Source organism: Hypomesus nipponensis, chromosome 23 (assembly GCF_054491055.1).
Source record: "Hypomesus nipponensis isolate SF chromosome 23, ASM5449105v1, whole genome shotgun sequence".
Classification (NCBI taxonomy): Eukaryota; Metazoa; Chordata; class Actinopteri; order Osmeriformes; family Osmeridae; genus Hypomesus; species Hypomesus nipponensis.
This window is the reverse complement of record NC_140383.1, coordinates 19,437,840-19,460,169: the sequence shown is the minus strand read 5'-3', so window position 1 is coordinate 19,460,169 and position 22,330 is coordinate 19,437,840. Positions and strand designations below refer to the sequence as shown.

Here is a 22,330-nt window from a genome sequence, read left to right as displayed (position 1 = left end):
TGCAGCGTCTGTACCGGTGCTGTTGACAAATGATGCAGCAAATAAAATGATAAACGCCGTACACGGGTTACCTCATTACAGTTCATTATTGAGCACCTGAACTGTCACACAACAGGGATTCACAGCTCAACCCGCAACCCCCTCACCATGTCTCAATTCCCCCCCACCCCAACCCCCAACCCCCCCCCCCCTCCCCCCTCACACACACACACTTTTCAACCACCACTCCCTCTTTCTCTCTCAAACTTCTTCCTGATTACTGCATGGCCTGAAGGGGTCTCTTGGCGTCCCATGTGATAGTAATTATTAAACAATATAGGGGTGTTCCAGTGAAAGAGTTTCAACAGGGCTCTGCTTGGCCTGACAGGCTGTGTGGTCAGCTGTCCTCATTCTGGAATATTCTGATTAACTCAATCGGATTATAATACAGCCACAGGTAGTCAGAGACACTGCAAGATCGAGGAGAACCCCCTCACACACCCCCCAGATTGTATTAGCCCAATCAGATTAATATTACGGATTGTCACCACCACCTTTGTTGCCCATCTGGGAATGGGGTGGGTGTGGTAGGGACGGAGAAGTGAGAATGTGATTATCCAGACAGTAACAATCGAGCTTCGGAGAGAGCATGGCTGTTGGCACTGCTGTATTCAATAAGCAGAGAGAACAAACCGCATTCTGCCCCATTATAATTCTTAATTTGGCAAATCTTCACACAAATTACTCAGGCTGCTCTCATCCGGTTGGAGGAGCAGATTACAGAGGAAGCAGATGATTGGAGGAGACGTGAGGGCGCTTTCTTGCTTGCCGAGGGGGTAGTTGAGTGGCTGATTGCACAGGAAGTAGTATTATTGTGCGCGCATAAAAAGAAGCAGTAATGTGACATAAGTTTTTCCTATCCTGCTTCAATGAAACTGTGAATAGTCAACAATTTCAGAATTATTTCTGTTAAATCTAACTAATTTAACCCAAAATAGTAAACACATGTACATTTCCTTGAATACAAAAATGAGTCTTTAGAAGACATACTCAATGTTTTGATGTGGTTAGGTGAAAAACTTGTGTATTTAGGTTAGGGTTTACAATAAAAGCAGTACTTACCAGACACAAATAAATGTATATCTGGTGGCTCACCCTGTCAATTGTGTACCATATGGACCGACAAATCAATGCAGCAGCCCAAGTTCAATTCCAGCCTGGCCCATTTCTGCATGTATTCCACTTTCTCCCTCTTTTCTCTCAGTATCTGTTGTATGCAGTCTGTATGCATCTCATATGTCTCATGTGAATAGTTCCAAAAAAGTAATCCACCCAAAAACATCCTCATAAACGTTTCTATCATGAAAATACATAATCATCATAATCATAATCATTGCAATAAACATTACTTTGTGTCTGTGCAATCAATGAATCAAACTAGTCAACAACTTTTGATCTTTGAAAGTTTAAATCATCATAACCTTTTAGGCCTTTAGGCATCTAGCTCATCCAAACAATGTCAGACGTGACACTTCACATCCTTCAGTCCTGAGCAAGACCCCATCCAATTTTAGACTTCATACAGTACCCGATTCATGAGCCACACACACTGACAGACACTCCTGGAGTTGTAAGTTAGATTAGAATATCAAAAGTGGGTATAGCTAGCAATTCAACTGAAGAACATTCTTTGGCCATTTTATTGTTTATATGAACAAACTATTTAAATTAAATACATAGCAACTCATGGCTGAGAAGAATGGGATATTTTGGATAGTTGGGAATAGTCTGCATTTGGACACTAGCGTATCTATGTGTGAGGTTTACATTTTCTTTACTCCCCACATCTTGATTTTAATCAACGCGTGCTAATTTAGCAATGCATTTTGCCACTGCAAATCCATATCATGTTTTAACTGCATGTAGATATTGGAATACCTACTGAGGGATCATTGAGAGGAGTGTGTATTAAGGCTGCTGAAGGAGCAGCAGTCTGCTGCCCTGCTAATGGCCTGAAGCATGCCACCAGGCATAGGCAAACACCCTGTCAGTGCTCTCAGTTTGTCTGTGTATTGGTCTTCCAAAACACATCAACACAAATAGTATGCCGACAATGCTATTTTCATCACGTGATAAATGGCGTGAAGTTGCAATTAAATCCATCCATCTACAGAAATCAACGCAACTACAATGATTTAACCTTTTACCAGTGATTGTCGAGTACGTCTGTGTGATCGTGTGGCAAAATCTTTTAGTGTTTGTGTAAGGCTATGTGAGGCTGTGGGTGTTGCTGTGTATTCCCAGTGTAATCAATCAAAACCCATTAATCCTCAACACAATCATGATACCTGAGGGCGTAACTACCCCAAGATAACTCAGAATCACATCTGCTCCCGTTCTCTCTCTCTCCCTCTCTCTATCGTTTTCTCTTTCTCTCTGTCTATCTTTTCTACAGTATCTTATTGCTCTATTCAGAGTTTAAGCCACATGGGCCCTATCAACATGCAATAGAGTGTGCGGAGGGCACAACTTGAGTATGCTCAATATCACACACATACCTTAAAAAAACAGTGTAAGCGCCTGCAAACATCTAATAATGGCCAATTAAATCATCAAAAACCACATTCCCCGTAATACACACAAACACACACATACACAAGGAAGAGCGGGGGGTGAGGAGAGGAAGGGGGGGAAGTAACCCTAGGGCTGTTAAACTTTAAAGCTCCTGCTTCAAATACTACATAAAACAAATAATGTGACTAAAACCATAACCCTGGGAGAGGCCGCTTGCTGCCTGGTAATTGTCTGCTTTCATGGCTCCATCCAGCCAGAACATTAGGCCTGTATTCTCCGCCTGCTGGGCTCTATCGTGGGGGCTATTGCAAACAAGGGAGGCTCCACAAAGGCCAGGCCTCCACTGGGAACCCTACAGCCCCGCTCTTAGCCTCTACAGGGATCTGTTCCCACACAAACAATATCAAAGACACACAGAGATTGTTGCAAACAGCCCAGTTAGACTGGTGAGGCCTGATTCTTCTTCTTTTTATCACACACACACACACACTCACACATGTGACGCACACACATTGACACATAGACAAATACTTCTTTTTTGTTCATCTCTGGTCGTACACTCAGACTTTCTTTGAGGCAATTGGTTGTTTCAAACAGGATCCATAAAAGATGAAGCAACCTCTGCCCTGTCGGCCTCCGAGGTGGACTCCACACCTGCTGCACAGTGATCAGTTGTTTCTATATGCACCATCCACCCTTTCACTGTGCTGGCAGCTCGCCTCCTTGTCTCTCCCACGCTGCTTCCCCTCGGACAGCGAGTAACACCGTCCTCCAAAGAGAGTGTGTGCGTTCAGGGGATTAGTGGATTTAATTGGACCTCAAACAACACAGCTTATACCATGGTCTGGGTGAATACTCGATTCTGATTGGCTGCAGGGGTGTACATTATTGTTCTCCAGGTTCAATTGCAATATACATGTTTTTTTGCTGCAGTTGTTTGCAAGTCAGGCAATTGGATTATTAATACGTTAGAAAACAGAAATATTTTAAAGCACTGGACTTGCGATTAATGCGACTGAGGCTATTGAGGTAGGGGATGAGGCTTCCATAACAAGCACAACTCAATAACCAGCAGCCGATTCCCCGCTCCCATTGGAACTAATATGGTCTTGACTGGGCTATTCAATCACTATTGAATTCATCTTTCATAGCTTCATCTAATCACAGTGTTTCTCTAGTCAGATCCTCCCTTCTTAATGTGTTCATCAATACAGCCCAACCATGCCTGGGGGACAGAACACAACAGCAGCTAAACATGATCAATCTGTTCTCATTAGCTTGAAGCACATTGCGTACCTGTGACAGTTATAAGCTGTACAGAACAACTGTATAGGAGGAGAGGATGAGTCGAGTTATAAGACATAGCCAGACATATTTTAGATGGGTAGAGAGACAGATGCACACATACAAACACGCATGTACTGTAAGCCCTTTGGAAATATATTATTTATGACACAATATCACTGTAATCTGTTATTATTGGGGGATTCCCTGCTTTTTTGTTGTTGTAATTCTTATTTTATTATATTTTGCAGGTTTTAATGTAACATTTGAATTAAAATAGCACCAATGTTTTATTTAGTAAAAATTAGCAGTATTTGCATTAAATATGTTCACAAATATAACCAACTTACAGTACATGCAGACATTTCTGAGTAGTGCATCCTTCACCAGAAATGGGCTGACCGCTTGGGCTGTTTGACAGCTTGTGCATATTGGCTCAGTTCTTCACGCTTATGGCTGTGGGTTTTGAAGCATCAGTAACACTCCAAAGTGTTCATGGTGACTCGTGATATGACACGGTGGCCTTTACTTTTAAGGTGCAATGCGCTGCGTGCTGCTTTGATTGCCAGTTACTGTAATATCCATGAGGAGTAATTGGAGGGATGGAATCCACTACCAGTTGATGCTGTATGTGCCTGGGTGAGACATGAAGAATGTGTGAAACAGCTCTCTACAGAAACATCCGGTAACTAAGGATAATTAGGTACATTGTTTACCTCAACCAGCTGCATTTAGCATAAAGTACATTGAGACACCGGTTTCTTACAGTACATAAGCAGCAGAGTTATTTATCATATCTAGGAGTGGAGTTCTGTGTGAAAAATCTGAGGTAAGATCTCATTAAATATGATAAACATATAATCGTGAGTGAGCTATTGAGTGACCTTTCTTAGTGACCATTTTTTGTACCAAGCAGATACTATAAGGAAAGCTGAACTAGCACCAAAAGAAAGATCTGTACCCATACGATTCAGTAAGCATTCAGAAAGTGATGTCAGCGTATAGGTGAAACATCCTTTCCCATAGGGGGCACTGCCTAGGGAGCTTGGGTTAAAGCAGTCCTCCCTAAGAATGATGAATATGACAGCTTCCAATGTAATTCTAAGATTTACTCATGGATGCAGTTTATAATAATGTTTCAGTTGATGTTTTCTGATACATGGGCATGGGAAAATGTTCATGAAGCAGGATGTGAAGTAATGTTGCAGGTCTGTAGAATTTTGTGGTTTCGACTGCAGCACCAACAACACAACAAAAAATGTTGAAGATAATCTACCTCTCTATACTGTGTCTATTTATAAAGTGGCCATGGATTGATAGCTATTTCACAAAACACAGAGTAACTCAACACCCCTTTCTCCTCACACACACACACACACACACGGTTCAGTGTATTGTAACTGTAAACACACACCACACTCATGCACACACAGAGGATGCATGTGCAGGTATTGATTAGTGGTCAGCTTTGGGGAAACGGGGAGATGGGCTGCAACGAAGGGGAGCTCTCATTCCCCCAGGCACTTTATCCAACCATCTGCCTTCATCATATGAAACTACTCCAGTTTCTCTCCTTGGAGAGGAGCAATGAGGAGAGTTCAGTGTGCATTTTTAGCCTGAAAGCCACCCTCAGGGCCTGACTCCAAACCAATCAGATTGCAGGGGGGTTAGGGGTCAAAGGTGAGTGTATGATATAAGTTATTTTACATGGTTCTATCTGACCCTTGTGGGCTGCCGTAGTGTTCCCCAGAGCCTTGTTGTCCCATTTGTATTCTGATTTCATCTTTCAGTTACCCCTCTTCCTCTCGTTGATATGGAATAGGAGATAACAATCCCACTCCAAACTCTTTTGAATAGAATGTGGCTTTATTTGCACATTCTGTTTCATGGCCTTGAGAGATGAGAGTCGCAAGGTTATGTACAAATATTTGCAGGGTTATGCTTTCTATGAATAATGTACGGGGATATATTTATTCATTGATTCTTAATTCTAATGCCTCACATAAGTATTTAGCTTTTAAGTATTCAAGTTCATTGTAGCATACATATTGAGCCAAAGATCAATCCAAAGATCAAAATGTAAAACATCAATTCCTTGTTTTCATCTTTCATTGCTTGCATGGAAGGTATTTGTTACAAAAGTATTTGTTGCTTAGTGATTGGCGTAAAATCATAGTCTAAGTATACTCTCGTCAGGGTTAATTACACAAACTGTAGGCAGAACTGACATAATGCATGATAATTATTAAAGATATGAATCAGTACCACATGAAAAGAGCAGTGGTGGGTCAACATTGTTCTGTAATTTCTTCTTTGAAGAATCCCAGAGACGCCATTTCGCCAAGGCTTTCATGCACAAGAAAACGAGCGCTAGCTGTTTTTATTTTCAGGACAGCCAGGACAAACAGAGACATCAGTGTTGTTCTCTGATATGATTAGCAACACATACAGTATACTGTAGATACTTATCCAGACCAGCATGGTCAAATTATATCATTTTTCCTTAAATTGCCTTGGGCTAAGAGTGATTAATTTGGTACACATTGTGTCGGTTATTGTATTAGCTGTTTTGCTGCCTCTCATTGAGGCCCCCATCATTGTGTTCCTTACTCTCCCACAGAGTCAAGTGAAAACTATTATCAGGGATTGCCCACTGAACTGCATTTAGATACTTGATATTATAGAGCCAGAGTTTCACAATTTGTTTATTGTAGCAGAGTGAAATTCATGTCATTTGTTGCAGGTTAACCATGAATTATTTGTAGAGTACCAACCCTGCCTGTTACATTGTGTATGTACATTATTGTAACCTTACTCAACACAACAGCATAAGGTACCATGTTCAGCTTCAACGTCATGGTAACTTTACTCAACACAACAGCATATGGTACCATGTTCAGCTTCATCATCATGGTAACTTTACTCAACACAACAGCATATGGTGCCATGTTCAGCTTCATCGTCATGGTAACCTTACTCAACACAACAGCATATGGTACCATGTTCAGCTTCATCGTCATGGTAACCTTACTCAACACAACAGCATATAGTACCATGTTCAGCTTCATCGTCATGGTAACCTTACTCAACACAACAGCATATGGTACCATGTTCAGCTTCATCGTCATGGCCTACGACATTCCAGAACACATCCTAATTACCAGTGAATCAGGTAATCAGATTGCACAGTCCTGAAACCTGCATGCATTCTCTTTACTGTACACAGAGACCAGTCATCCATATTTTATGAAAATTACGTTTCCGACAGTCTGCATTGCACAATTACCCTCAGATATACACTCAGTATATTCAGTTAAGATTGACCTTGTGATCTTAGAAACTAAAGGTTTAAATCTGATCCTAAAGCCTTGCAAAGCCCACAAAAATATATTTGTGGACTTTTTATTGGACTGACTGAATGAGAGCTTGGTGACCATGTTAGGGAAATTAAATGTATTCTATTTAAATGTATTAGAAAGTAAAAAGAACAGTTCCATAACTATGATAGTAACAAACACCCAGTATTCTATAAAATGTCTAAAATGTTACTAAAGCTTGCCGGTTTGGTTTTTGGCTGTTCCACATTTACTTTAGTTGATCAGAGAGAGCCACATCCTCCATATGAAGCTTTTTAGGATGGAGGGGAAAACATTTACTCCTGCCACATTTGCATTTCGCCATACATTAACAAGACTCCCAAAACAGGAAGTTGTTTGCATTTGCATCTAAATGCGTTTGACCCATAGACTGGAAATGACACATAATTATTTCCCCCCCAGTGTGTTCCTAGTTTGCAGGGAGAACAGAGCTGTGGCGAAGGGTAGCACCAATTGCTCTAACATGGCTCCCAGCACAAATTGCAGCAGTGGGCTGTTTGCTTTTTCATTAACATTCACCGTCTGTCTGATTGCCCTGGAATCTGTAAGGCCCCTTCTTCTCCCAGCCCTCCCAACCACCCTATGGAGGAGAGGGGGGGAGAGTCCTGAGCCTCCCGCTGTGCTTGTCTATGGAGACCAGAGGCTCCGGAGAGGTTCACTGTTTGATGTGCGTACATGCAACAACGCAGTTTGATGTTATTATCTGTTCACAGAGTTGAAATGCATTGTGGGACAGCTCTTAACAGGAGCTGGAGGAGAGGAGAGGTAGAGTAGTCCACAAAGAGGATTTAAATGGACAAGTATTTGTAGAAATGTCAGTAATGAGTAACAACTGTAGATGGTTAATTCTTCATTCGGTGTCTCATTGGTCTTCTCGAGTTGGAAAATACCTTTGTGGTTCTTAAGTTGAGCATCTGAGAAATCTCTCTGAACGTGATGAAACTTTTGACTTTTTTCCACCTGAGATAAAATGAGTAGAAACAAAATAATATAATGTTGGACCAAACTAGACAATGTTTGATTTGGGTCTCTAAAATCTAAAATAGGATGCAAATGATTTGTCATGAAATAAAATCATACTGTAGATTTTCTTACAGTATTATGCCTCTCAGATCTACCCATGACAACATCAATGACACGACACCTTGCTGCATTACCAAAGGCTGTTAAACTTAATAAGATGGTTGGCTACAGTACGTCACTAGTCAATGGGAAACCATACCTATGGAAAAGTAACTGAAAAAGCATAGAATGTATAGAACTACATAATTACTGCATATGATTAAAATAAGACAATAAGACATCTTTCTGTCATATTTACCATAGTTAAATGGTAAACAATATGACTTTAAGCAAGGTTTGTGTTTTTTCGATATAGGTTTGTGAATACATATTGCAAATCAGTTGCTAGAACCCAGGTATTACATATCTTGGGCACAATCAAATAATGACTAATTGCAAATACAAGTAACCACCATCTTAACAGTGCTGGAATCAATTCAATGGACTGTTGGTAGGAATTAGTTTCATGTTTGGTGTGTTCATCTGTATTGATATATTTTCCTAATTGCATTCTAATGTCAATTTCTTATTTGAAAAAAAAAAAAAAAAGCTTGAAGAAGCTCGGTTTGTTTGGTGAGAAGAATCCATCAAATGAAAGCATAATGTTGCTTTTGATTTTTAAAAAATCCAAAAAATTTATTAATCACAAAACATATTTTCAAAAGACTTCACTAAAATTCTTACATATTTGAAGATCTATGTATTTATTTATTTTTTAACAAGCCCTGCTTATATTTTCAATAAAGGGTATTTGTAAAGATCACTCTACTTAGTTTAGTGCATGGCTGTGATATCCCCTGTAAGCTCACATCTCTCTCTCTCTCTCTCTCTCTCTCTCTCTCTCTCTCTCTCTCTCTCTCTCTCTCTCTCTCTCTCTCTCTCTCTCTCTCTCTCTCTCTCTCCGACACAAACTCTCCCCACCCCCCTCTCTCTTTCTCTCTATTTCCAACAGAGGGAGATACTGTAGACCTGTGGAGGGGAAAGCACAGCTCTCAGAGAGAGATATTGGACAAGAGTGTTCCCAGCCTGGGGTAGAGCAGATACTGTAGCTCCTCTGACCCTCTCGCTAGAACGACCATCTCAGCACTGGAATGCTCACAGCTCAGAACTGAATGCTGGAAGTCTAGAACCAGAAGGTTTTCTGGATGATTCATGAAGATGCTGTCGTAGCCCTGCTGAATGTACAGAATGAGACACACATTTTAAATGGATATACATTCTATATGCATACAAGCACATAAATACTGCACATGCAAAGCTATTAAACAACAGGAATAATTATAAGCGTGACTTGACAAAATGAGAACAATACACTGAAACATTTTATTTCACCTTACTAAGCCATTCTACAAACTGTGAATATTATGAATTATAAATAGACTGACTGAGAGAAAAAAAAATTGTTTAGCTCCTTTTTGAACAGTGTAGAGTTTCATTGTTTAGATTGGACTGACAAACATATATGCTGTGTAAACACCCATGGTGTGTAGTGACATTGTAGTTGTGCTAAATTGAACAGACATGGCCTTATTATAGAAAATAAAATAATTCTAAAATAATTAATTCGGATCATGGAGAAAATCAGACATCTAATTAAATGAGAATTTTTTTGTTGTTGTCCATATTAAACTTGTCTTTTTTTCCTTTACTGTTAAAACTCTTGACACTTTTCTTTTCACTGCACGATAGAAATATTGACCCAGTCTTAAGATGTTGGTTTTAATATGGTTCTGCACTGCCGTTGACTCCAGATAGGCTAAATTATGAGCATTAGCCAACAAAGTAAACCAAAGCCAAATCAAAGCAAAAAGAGTTAGAAAAGGGTCTTTGATCTGGAGTCGACCATAAGGACTTCAACACTTCAGTTCAATAGTTTTCAGCTGAAGTTTCTGTGAGCGGTTGATCCTGTAGCTCTCAACCAAATGAGGAACACTGGAATTAAATTTCCTGGATACACAGAAACGTTTGAGGCTATTGACAAGAGGAACTGTACAGGATTTCGATTAGATTACTTACTTCTGATGTTCCTCAACATGAAAAAAAACACTCTAATCTGGATATGTTAGATATTAGAAGCAGCGTGACAAAATGTATCAATACTTTGTGACTAGAGAACATCCTATTCACATTGACAGGGTATGGGGATAAACAAAATGAAGTCATAGGAACGTCACTGACATTTACAGCAGCGTGTTCAAAATAGGCGCTTTTTCTTCACTGTCTAGTTGAGTCAAACTAAGCTGTGTGTATTCTGACCCCTTCCACTGCACTGCCCAGCCTCATACTCCTCAGGCTGCGGCGGCACACATTCCGTCTGACCATAGTTGTGTGTGACATTCAAAGAGGATTATGAGAATGAAATGTGATAAAAAACTATTTTCACGTGACCTCTGAGCACTTGACCTCTTGCAGGATAGCATTGCTTGGCACCGGGGTTTAAAGCTCCACACAGCCTCTACTGCTCAGCCTCGCTCTGCTCTACAGTGGTCGACATGGCCCAGACAGACTGTGTGTGGGAGAGTTATAGATAAAGGGATCTCTGTGTAAGACTGGACTCCAATTACAATGTGGTGCCCTTGCCGGAACACCTCATTACTGCTAATAAATACACATCAATATTGAGATATATTCTAGTGAACACTCTGTATGAAATGTGGTTCCTTCCTCTTCACCTTCACGGTAAGGCCAGGATAAGGAAGTATGAGACATTTACATGTGTAACATATTGTAATTCAGACAATAATCAAAACACTTTTGAACAACCTTGACACACAGTCCATTTTCCTCACATACACACCCACACACAGACAAATATTCAATAACACACACACACACGCACGCACACACACACACACACACAACACACACTTACCTGCCATATTATTACATTACTCTTTATTTGTTACTTGTGGCCAACATAAATAGATTTATGTGCTTGAACATGTTGACAAAGCAGTCATGGCTCATTGCATGTTGATGGATGGCTGTGTGTGCATGGCTAATTATTAGTACACATAAAAGGATGCTGGTATTTCCAGCCTGGCCCAGTGGGCCCTGCCAGAGGGGTCAGTGCATAAATACAGACTGATCCATCTGCGACTCTATCACTTAATCTTGATGTATGAGCACAGAGGTACAAATTAAACGCATGGCGACCTTCTATGGGGTACTGAGCTCAACAGGACGCCATTTGGACTAATTCCTGCATGGAGTTCAGACAAAAAGGTACTACAGCACATGTTGTAATTACTATGTGTACAGACATCTGGATCTGGGTTCCCAGAGGAAGCCAATACACTTGAAAAAGAGGCCTACTATTATGAACGTGCAAAATTTAGTATGTGCGGGTAAAACAAGTGGAAAGGGTGTGAGTATGCACGTGTGTATGCATTTGTGTATGGGTTGTGTGTAAGGGAGAGAGAGAGAGAAAATAGAAGTTTCGGGAAATCATTTTGAATGCAGATGTACACATATGGATACAACTATTGATCTCTTCTTGAGATCTGTTCAAAGTTAATCATTGCCATTGAAACAGGGAGCAAAATTGCTCTCTGGATATAGAAGTGATCTAAAAAAAGAAAAGAAATGATCTCTCCAAACCCTTGCTCCTTATTATTGTCCTATTTTCCCTCTGTGGGAACTGCTATTTCTCCAATTATAGCCATCCTGCTTTTATTTGACAAAGTTACAGTTCACTTTCAATCCCAATACTATCTCTGTCATTATTGCCAGCATGGGGCCTTCATAAAGGCTTGGCTGCAGACTCTGGGATGAGTTGAGTTCAGGGAGCCTGTGGATCTCATAGCACCTCAATTTTCTCTTCTGGAATGGGGATCAGATTGGATCTGATGGTGCAGGCCAGAGACTGCAAGAACCTCAGGACCAGACTGATAATGTTATTGATCCACATCCTTCACTGCCAAGCTGTGGGCAAAGCCTGTCATGATACTGCCAGATCACACATCGACTCCTACAGCCTGTGTTCTGAAGGTCAGGATGCAGATCATTTTACAGGACTATTCATGCCATAGCTTTATGTATAAACTGTTTGCTGATGGTCTTTATGTACCCTGCAATGATTGGATCCAAGTTTATCGTAAAGAGGTCATAAAGAATCATTAAGAGAAGAAAATGGTTCTCCAAGCCTGTTCAATTGGGCATTATAGTCATAGCTCTAAAATAACATTGTTGCATGAAATGTGTGTGAATTATGATAGCTTCAGTACAAATATTTATAACTTTATTGATAGTTTACTTGTACAAGATGTACATTCATATTTTGTGAATCAAAAGAGAAAAAACACAACTGTATGGTGAATCATGTTTAGGCATGCTTGCATTTGAAATGATAGTAATTTTGATGGTACAACTTCCATGGAGCTTTGATAAATTCAACCATCCCTGAAATGTTTGTAAACTCGGACACGCTACATTTAGGCAAACAATGCACTACATCCACACCTCTCATGTAACATTTATAAAACATATAAAAATAAATGCAAAGCCATGTAAAATGTACACGTGTAACTATTTCACCTTTCATAAACTTTCAGACAAAATAATAAATAAAAGCACCCATTTGTTTAATTTAAAATGGAAACATCGCTAAACAACTATAAATTGAAATTTATGACCACAGAAAATGGCAATCCATTGTTGAAGGTAGACGTGACTAGGATTCACAGATTCACATACACGCTGAGACAGTTGTATCAAATGGCCTTTCCACAAACAATAAATCATGTTTTTGACATTCCAAATATTTCATATAATTATTAATCTGCTGGATAATTTCTGGAAGTTCGTCTGAATAATTTTAAATACATAAAGACGCTTTGTTGTTAAATGTGCTCTTTGTAAAAACAACATGCACTATTCTAGAAAATCAGCTGTATATTTCTGCTATATCAATAATATGTCTACCTCCACAACTAATTGTCATTTCCTGGTTTGTACAGAACTATGTTTGAATACAATGGAGTTTCTAAGTGTTATGGCACATTATTGTGGATGAAGTAACAACATAATATAATATACACTGCTTTAGAAAAACTGTTCTGTTTGGCAAAGAGAGTTGACACCAACAATATCAGCACGTCAAAAATGACTGAAAATTGTCGGGATTCCATATCGTGGAGGATTAACTGCTATGTGTTTACTTTTAATATTTACAGTATTGCACTTAATCTGCACACATTTGCATTTCAGTTTAACTGATGCTTTCTCCATATTTTCAAAATTACAAAAATGCAGCCATACCCTTTTTTCACGAAACATCTTATGACTGTCTCTTTTCAATGTCGTGATGATATCAAATCCCCCCTCATTTAATAAAGTAGTATTTGCTTGCAGGGGCGTTATTAAACACCCACATACAAGACCTGAAGTGCAAAGGCTATTTTCACTTCTAAACCCAGGACAAATCACAATAAGCAGAAAGAAATAAGAAAGAGAGAAAGAAATATAAGAGAGAGCACAAATTAAGGTTTAAGGAAAGAAAACTGTCTCACTGACACATGCCCAGCAATAGATTTGTTCTCTCCTTCTCAAAGAAGATGGGATTGGTGTTCTTTTCTTTTGGTCCACAGCTTGAGGAAATTGAAACCTAAGAGAGGCCAGTGACCTTTGGCCTGGGAGATGAAGATGTTGTGGGGGCTAGATGGCAGAGATAAAACAGACAGAGGCCAGGCCCATACAGGTCTACCATCCTCCAATAGGACTCATGCACTAGGCGGCGGCAGGGAACACAGTGGTTGGAGGCAAACAAGATCATGTCTTTTCATTTTTTTTTCTCTTTTTTTTTACGTGTGTAAAGTCAGAGCAGTTCCGATGTCGCTTGGTTGTCTGTGTCTGTTCCACAGTCAAGAGTTTGCAATGTCAACATGGCCCTGCCGTCTGCTTAGCCAGCTAGCTTTGTTAAAGCCTCTTCGGGTCTGACTGGCTGGCCTGGTCTGGCCTTCAGACAGACATCCACATGTGTTTGTACGGTCCAGGGGCTGAGATCTGTGCCTGGAGTGGACTGAGCCACTGGCCCCGCAGAAGTCCTGCCTGTTGGGCGAAAAGTAAAAGGTGATTTCATTTGTATTTAATTACCTTTCACTACAAGTGGCTTGTTTTGGCAGCTGGTTTTGTGACAATTTCCCGCTCTCTCTCCTTTTTTTTGTTACTCCTCCTCCTGTTTCCCCCATTCTTTCTATCTCTCTTTCTCTCAAACTCTCTCTTTCACTGTGTTTCTCTCTTTCAATCCCCTCAGTGTTTTTTTGTTTAGTTTAGTTTTAGCTGTGCGTGTCATGGCCCTTTCACAGGCTCAGTCTTGTGTGAGAAGCGATTATGGGCGTCGGGCGAACGGAGGGGTGGCCCCGTGGGGTCAGAGTCCCAGAGCCTCAGCGTGTTTTCTTGCCTTGAGTCGCAGGTCGGCGATGCTGGAGTTCTTGCTGTTGCTTTTGGCAGCTGCCGCCACAGCCGCCGCAGCAGAGGCTGAGTCCGCCAACGAAGCGATTGGTAGTCCAAAGGGAGGGGGCGGGAACATCAGGTAGGGGGCATGTGCCGCCAGGTGTGGGTGCAGGTGGGGGTGGGAGTGAGCAACACCTTCTAACTGGAGCTGGGCCTGTACCTGCAGGGACAGCCAAATACAAACCCAGGGTTAGTGAGTCGCTGCCCTTTTGCTAGTGTGCGTGTGTGGGAGGAGAACTTAGGATTTAGGTTTCATAGTCTGACACTAAATTCCCCCTCAAGTCTCCCCCTCTCAAAGCTGTTGCTTACACTTTGTTTTGTAAGAAAATAGTCAGAGCTGCACTTTGAGCTGGAGCCCCTTTCTGCATGTCAGCTATTCTAAAAGTGAATGAATCATACATTGCAGTCAGACACCACATCCAATTTACTAGTCCAGTATCAAAGTGTTTCTAGGACACTGAACAGATTAGTTTAATTCAATCTGAGCCCTTCTTTATACCCTTGGAAATATGCACCAGCTTGTTATCCTAATTATGTATTCAATTGCATAAATAAACTATTTTGCACCAAAAATATTCACGTATTTAGAGTTATAAATATTTATCCTGACATATTCCCGAGTAAAGGGGGGAAAATCGTATGGAGCATCAGTGTGCAAATTCTTGGCAATTATTTTTTAAGAAGTAGGTGAAAATTCGCCATCCTTTTTCTTCAGACTAGTGTAGGCTCTTGCCATTCCTCATGTGCTTCAAATACCAAAGAAAGCACCCAGAGAAGTGGAGAGCTTCATGCTTTCTCATCCATACAAAATAATACTAAGTCCATTCATGACCAGAGTAATGGAGGGCTAACTGTTTCAACCAATTTGAACTTTTCTCAGATTCAAAATAGTCAAACTCATGCTAAACACGTCAAATAATTGTTGCTTAACTTACACATTGAATTAATTTGGTGGTGGAAGACTTCTCATCGCACCACCAGTCTCTACTCCCTCAGCATGTTAAAAACACGCTGTCTCTGAAGCAGCAAACATAGTTTTCTACGTGAAAACGCAAAGAGCCTCACACCAGTCTCTATACTATGCTATAGTCACAAACTGTCACGGCCACTAAAACACTGGAGGGCTCCAAACAAGTCTGGACTATTAAACATACAGTACGCCATTTATAACAGGCCAAAGGACATAGCTTTAGCTTTGTCTCCTCATGTGCCTTGTGTTAAGCGTGTTTGCATGCAATGTCTGTGTGTATGGCGTGTGTAATCGTATGTATGGGTTGGATAAATGGTAAACGTGTCTTTGTGTATGTGCTCATGCATGCGCTTTGGTCATTGAGTTCATATGTATGCTTGCGTTTGTACAACGTTTGTACGTCTGAGTGCTGACATGCTTATATGAATGCATGCACGCATGTTCAGATTCACCCACTAGCCCTGTCTGCCAGAGTACTACGAAGTGTGTGTGTCCATCCTAGAAGCTGTGCCTCAGTCCTGCATAGAAGAGGCCACTCAGTATGCAGGCTTTATGCCTCCACCCCTGTCAGTGTAACTCAGTGCCAATATCCATCAGAGCCTTCTCAATTCCTCTGCTTTCATCATCTCTTTTATGTGCCTAGCACTCTGTCGGCTTAATTGGACCTGTACTCTTCACTGAAAACCGCAATGACCAGGATGCAGAAGCACACACCACCAGATCACACGTCCGTCCTTGCCCCCTACTTGCTCACTTCTCCTGCTCACCTCTCAACAGAAAAATATACCAAAAAAGGTGAGAGGGTTGGACTCTGGGTGTTAAAGTCCAGTTGGTCCTTGTAACACACCACCCATCATACTGTTAAAGTCAATGGATAAGGCTTTGTCCGCCATTCTGCTACAGTACAGATTATTGCATTTCAACCCAAGTTACACTGAGAGAAAACCAAGGAATATAGTTGTATTTTGTTTAACGTTTAAAACATGACAAAAGTCTTGGTGTTTCACAAAATCTAGTGCTGTTGAGAATTATTTTATGGCTGGAAACTATACTGAACATTTGTGAGGAATTAACGAAATTAACATAATTTATTTCATTTAGCAGGGCAAGTTAATAATAATACCAGGCTACTTCGAAATGGATGCATGGATGATTATGAAAGCGTGATTGATCGAACTTTAGTTGGAATATAAATATACATGGTTTAAATGTTTATGTTATAAAATTCCATTCTGTAATTTACGCAATTTTGGTGGTAATGAAAACAATTGCTTACCTGTTGGAAAGGCATTCTCAGGGCCCCCATGTTGACGTACGGAGCTACTCTGCAAGCGTCTAGGTGACTGGCGGTGCCCAGGATGACACCTGCGGAGAATGGAGAGATGTCTGTCAGACAGCGAGACAGCAGGGTGAGATAGGGCGTTGGAACAGTTTGTTCAAAGTAGGAAACAACGATGCTTGAAATCTGATATTAAATATTTTTATGTATTGCTTCATTATTTAAGGTAATGTACAGCCGTGGATAAACCAAAATGGAAGCCTCCACAACCTCGAACCAAATATACATAGGCCTCTCTATTTATTGCGATTGATCAACGATGTGTAAGCTAGTTAATGCCACTACTTCAGCGAAATTACAATATTAATCAAAATCATAATCATAATAATGTTTACCTTTGTGCATCTGGTTTTCTTGTTTTCGACATTTTGCCCTTCTGTTCTGAAACCAAACCTGTAGGTAAAACATTAAATTAGTCATTATCATGGCGTTCATATTTTCACCAATTAAAATAGACTGCTTTTAGTATACTTAGTTTACATATACTATGCTAGCAGTATATTAACAATGCCGCCCTGATTCTTTATTTTGTGTGTCACCCAAAATCTAGCCTACAAGGTGAAAGGGTCAGTAGACGATCTAATTCGTGCAGTCATCCAAGCTCCGTGTAGTTTGCAGAGGCTATGTCGTCTCTTGTTGTTAATCATCATCAACCTAATTTCCCTTCCGAATATCATTATCTTCTACGCCCCCCCCCCCCCCCCCCCTCCCCCAGCCCCACTCGACCCTGCTATGATTATCATCATATTATTTCCCCTCCGACCCTTCAATGACTACTATTTACAGTTAGGAATTAGCAAGTCCACGGACCACAAAGGGCGCAGTCAAATGACTCAAGGTGCCGCAACCATTTTAAGTGCGTGGATCGTTGAGGATGTGTTGATGGGGCTGCAATAAAAAGGTTGTCGATAAAGCAGGCTTTATTGGCATATGCGCTGACCACAGATGATTAGTGGACTTCAATAAGTGGTAATGGAAGCTAGGATTCAAATGCAATTTTTACTTATTTTAGAAAGGACAACGAACGATAATATAAGCCTATTTGTTTCAGGCCTACTATAATTTTTCAAAATTATGTTATTATTGTTGTCATTGTTATGATAATTATTATTAGGTGTTACCGTTATGATTGGGTGTTGGTGGGTTTTTGTCATTATTAGAATGTGTAGGCTATTGCTTTTGTTATCATGTGTGCATGTTTTGTTATCTTTGTAACTATAACTGGAACAACAGTCAGAAATAAAAGCCTTCATTGAGAACCATTGGTGTTGTCTCAGAGGTCTGTATTGACACAAAAACTACAAATAAATCAAACGTTTTACAGCTTGGGATCAATTCCAATTACACGGCAGTATGCTAAGCAAAGTGAACTACACTGGTTCAGACAGTTATTTCTTCATTAAGGACCACTCAATGATGCGCTTCACAAATACCCTAATCTAATTTCCTTTTGATTTTTATTAGAGACAGTGAATAATGACATTTAATTTAGCTGTGCACCAGAAACCCAAAGATATTAGTCCTAATCGGGTTACTGCCTGCTCCTCACCAAGCTCTCATAACTTTCAATTAGATTCTTGACAGCTGTGCGGAGCGGGGCTTCTGTTCAGGCGAGTAAGTGCAGGTTAATACCCGCTATCTAGCACATGTCTGACAATTTACTTACGATAGATTGGGGTTGAGATCGAAAATCTGTCCCTCAGCCGTTCTACAGCAACGTGGCCTCAGCTCAGTGCTCTTTGACAACACGGCAAATTCCATCAAGTTGTTGTGGACTATCTTATACTAGATAGGGCCTACGCGAAGATAATAGCCTACAGCTGACGCATTTCCGTCTGCAGCCTACACATGCTTAGACTTAAAACAGATGAACATTGCAATTTAGTTTCATCCAGATCAGATGATTTTTTAGATAGTGTCCCTCTGCAAACTGACCCACGTTGAAGACCTCTAACATATATTTGATTGCTGAACATGCAGTACCACCGACAGAGTTGAGCCATAATTACATTATATCTAATCCTTTTTTATGGGAACAGTCTATCATCCCATGGCAAATATTACAAAGAGAATGCGGGGGTAAATGAGGTGACTGACATAAGAGAGTGTCCCCTGCAGCAGACGTCTCATCTCTTTATTAGTTTTAATGATGTGGTAAGATATTTCACAGGCACAACTAACTTTTGAGAGATGGATAGACACCATTGTTAAAAACGCATATTGTAGACGATTTGTGTGCGGTTTTGACTAAAATCTAAATTATTAATTCGCCTTTTTTTATTTGTTTATATTAGTTAGGAGTTGTTAGTAGTAGGTCTAGTACTAAGCTGGTTGATATTATATTGTTATTAGGCTACGTTGCCTCTCAGCCTAAAAAATATACAAGCCTAGCCTGTAGTGGTATTCTTACTAAAATCAGTTATTTGGGAAAATTTAAAAAAATCATATCAACAATAATAAGAGGCTGAACTAATTGAGTCTGCTAGCTATTAGCCGACTACCAATCTAGTAAAATACAGTCGTTAAGTAAAGCAGTGTTGCTTCTGGAGTCTTAATAGTTTATGTGTTCTGCATATTGCATTATTTGTTTGATTGCATCATTAAAGACAGCTCAACACGTCTGCAGAGTGTGGAACTCAACAAGGCCATAAATTATTGCGCGGGCTAATGATAAGCCTAAATATTGTAGGTATTCCATAGGCCTGTTATTTTGGGCACATGACTGGACATGTGTCCACGTTGGATGTCGATGTTTTACATCCAATAACCTTTAGGTCTACCCATGCTGTTTTTGGCCTTCACAGTATAATTTTTGAAACGACGCTCACCTGCACTCTGGCCTCTGACAGCCCCAGCCTTTGGCTCAACTCCTCGCGCATGAAGGCGTCCGGGTAGTGGGTCTCGTCGAAAAGCCGCTCCAGCTCGTTGAGCTGCTCCAGGGTGAAGTTGGTTCTGCTCCGCCGTTGCTTCAGCTTGCTCTGCGCGTCCTCGTCCTCCGACTTTACGTCCTCCTTTTTGTCCTTACATTCGTAGATCCCTGTGTAAAATTCAACTAGTTAATTTCTAGTAAAAGGCACACTCGTGATTTTTGTATGAAAGCATTATACATATTGCCTAGTCTGCACTACATTTTGCACACACACACAAAACAATTAGCCTATAATAAATAGCCCTACATGTAAAAAGAATATAACAAGGAAAGTATTTTGAACAGCATTAGTTTGGAATAACTTGTCCTGTTTTAAGAATGACTGCGGCATTCAGGTTCGATTCTGTTTTACCGAGAGCCTTTTGGTTGATAAATTGGACTGTTCACTTAGACATCATAAGCAACATTTTACTGCAACAAAGTAAAGCCTATTATTCCATTACCTAGTCAATCTCATGTCGACTATCTCGTAATTAAGTCCACTGCTGGTTTCTCAATTTATAAATACAAATAGGCGATAGAAGGTTTAATTGAATAGTTGCTGAAAATGTTGTGCATTTTACCTTTGTTTGAACACAATTCATAGATAATAATATCGAAGGCAGCCTAATGTTAGCCAAAAAATCATATCGAGGTTTTAACAGTTTAGGATGGCCTAAATAGTGGTTTAGAAACGTTTACAGACTTTAACAATAATATTCCGTGTGTGCTAAACACGTTCAGAATGTTTAGAATAATAGACTGTATGTGAAAGCCCACGTTCTTGTTGCATAGATTTTTCTGTCTGGGTATTCAGATCACAAATAAATATTGATATTTTTTGTTGAGGATTACTGTGATTACTGTGTTGTATTATATAATAGCTACTTCATTATTGGAAGGCCTATCAAACATTAGCTTATGGCCTACGTAGACAATTAACACTAGTCTTTTTATAGGTCTATTTGAGAGATGAGCCTATATTTAGGTATTGATGTTTAATTTCTTTAACCAATAAATGTTCATGTTTTATGAAAATCAAAATGTTGCCTAAGGGTGTAAGAACACTAATGTTGTAGCCTACAGTTGTTTCAAAGTTGAACCGCAGCCAAACAGGACTAAATGTCTAGTAGGCTATGCTATTCTTTAGGGTGACACAGAGATGAAAGTATCGTCATCTTATCCTATTTATTAGCACGGTGCAACATCGATCGAATGGGCCATAATGTTCTTTCATTATGATTTGTTTCGAAATGACCAGCAATGATCAACAGCTGCGTTGAAAAACATTGTTGGCATCCTGACAATAGAATGCATTTTCCCAAACATGTCACATACTAAATTATTAACAACGCAGCCTATAACCAATACTTCAATGGACCCAAAACAACGGTTATCTTATTTAGATTTTTTTTGTAAACGGCTATACATAGGCTATTGTCAAGGTAAACATTAAGGGGTCGATGGCTAAGCTGCGAAATGCATGAATCTCGTACATTCACGTCGACAGACTCGAACATTCATTCCAAAACCCACCTTCTGAAGACCTTGAAACGTTAAAGTCCTTTAATTTTTCCTTTTCTAATTCTACATGTTCCTTGAATAGATGAACCGGACAGTGGTTGCTGCTTTCCGTTATGTCCTGTAGATTGGTCTCCGAGTTTCCGAGCTCCCTTGCCCGTGCCAAGCCACTCTCCAAAACTTCCCTGTACGTGATACTCTCCTTACTGCTCTCCTTCGTTTTTTGGTCAAAGGATTTAGAAACGAACGCCGTAAGTTCTTCCATGGTTAGTGGTCCTGATATCGGAAATCCACTATAAATTAGCTATACCGTTACACTGTATTGCTCTTCGCGTTCGGTCGTGATTGCAGCGATAGAGGGGTGGAGAGGAGGTGAGATCACTCTAGCTGTTATGAGTGAGTATTTGAGAGCAGACTATTTATACACAGCCACCTCAGCCCAGCCCCCATCTCTGTGTCTTGAGCAATTACGGGTGGCTCGACTTTTCTGAATTCAACTTTCAGCAGCTTTTCCAAAAATCAATGTTGCGACGGAGGCGGTTAATTAAATTACGGGTCATTAAAACGCCGTTGCCTTACGGTTAAATGTGTGTGAGATCTATAGCTTATGTTTAATTAACTTGGTGCTAATTTCATTAACATGATTATGACTTATGAATAGTCCTACGGAGAGACTGTGTTTGCCCCTGCAAAAAAAAAAAATTGGGGGGGGGGGGGGGGGGTTAACAAGTGGAAATGGAAAGCACCTAGCCTATCAGGTGAACTATAGGCTACACCAACAACAGACATTGCCATGAGTCGTTTAGATGGCCAAGTTTCAGTGGAAAACACAGGACAGTTAGTCTACCTCAAATTGTAGGCCT

General features: G+C 40.3%; 1 protein-coding gene across 3 annotated transcripts; it reads right to left on the bottom strand.

The window, feature by feature from the left end:
- Positions 1–12,590: 12,590 nt before the first annotated feature.
- On the bottom strand, positions 12,591–21,806 carry shox (shox homeobox). 3 transcript variants are annotated; one of them, XM_084689238.1, is made up of 6 exons: positions 21,483–21,806; positions 19,867–20,075; positions 17,374–17,431; positions 16,976–17,085; positions 14,677–14,889; positions 12,591–14,324 (listed from the first exon to the last, which is right to left on the bottom strand). In XM_084689238.1, exons 1-6 carry the CDS (start codon positions 21,730–21,732, stop codon positions 14,235–14,237), a joined length of 930 nt encoding a protein of 309 aa, XP_084545364.1. In that variant the 5' UTR covers positions 21,733–21,806; the 3' UTR covers positions 12,591–14,234. The 3 variants fall into 3 exon arrangements, with proteins under 3 accessions (XP_084545364.1, XP_084545362.1, XP_084545363.1); XM_084689236.1 differs by having other exon boundaries at positions 14,212–14,889; XM_084689237.1 differs by having other exon boundaries at positions 14,212–14,889; positions 16,976–17,064.
- Between the last annotated feature and the right edge of the window lie 524 nt (positions 21,807–22,330).

Bases quoted from the DNA above. Each gene is read 5' to 3' on its own strand.
- shox (XM_084689238.1), bottom strand. From the start codon at position 21,732: ATGGAAGAACTTACGGCGTTCGTTTCTAAATCCTTTGACCAAAAAACG. The intron at 20,076-21,482 runs GTGGGTTTTGGA...AATTTTACACAG, and splicing joins CGTTTCAAGGTCTTCAGAAG to GGATCTACGAATGTAAGGAC. The intron at 14,890-16,975 runs GTAAGCAATTGT...CTGTCCCTGCAG, and splicing joins TGAGAATGCCTTTCCAACAG to GTACAGGCCCAGCTCCAGTT.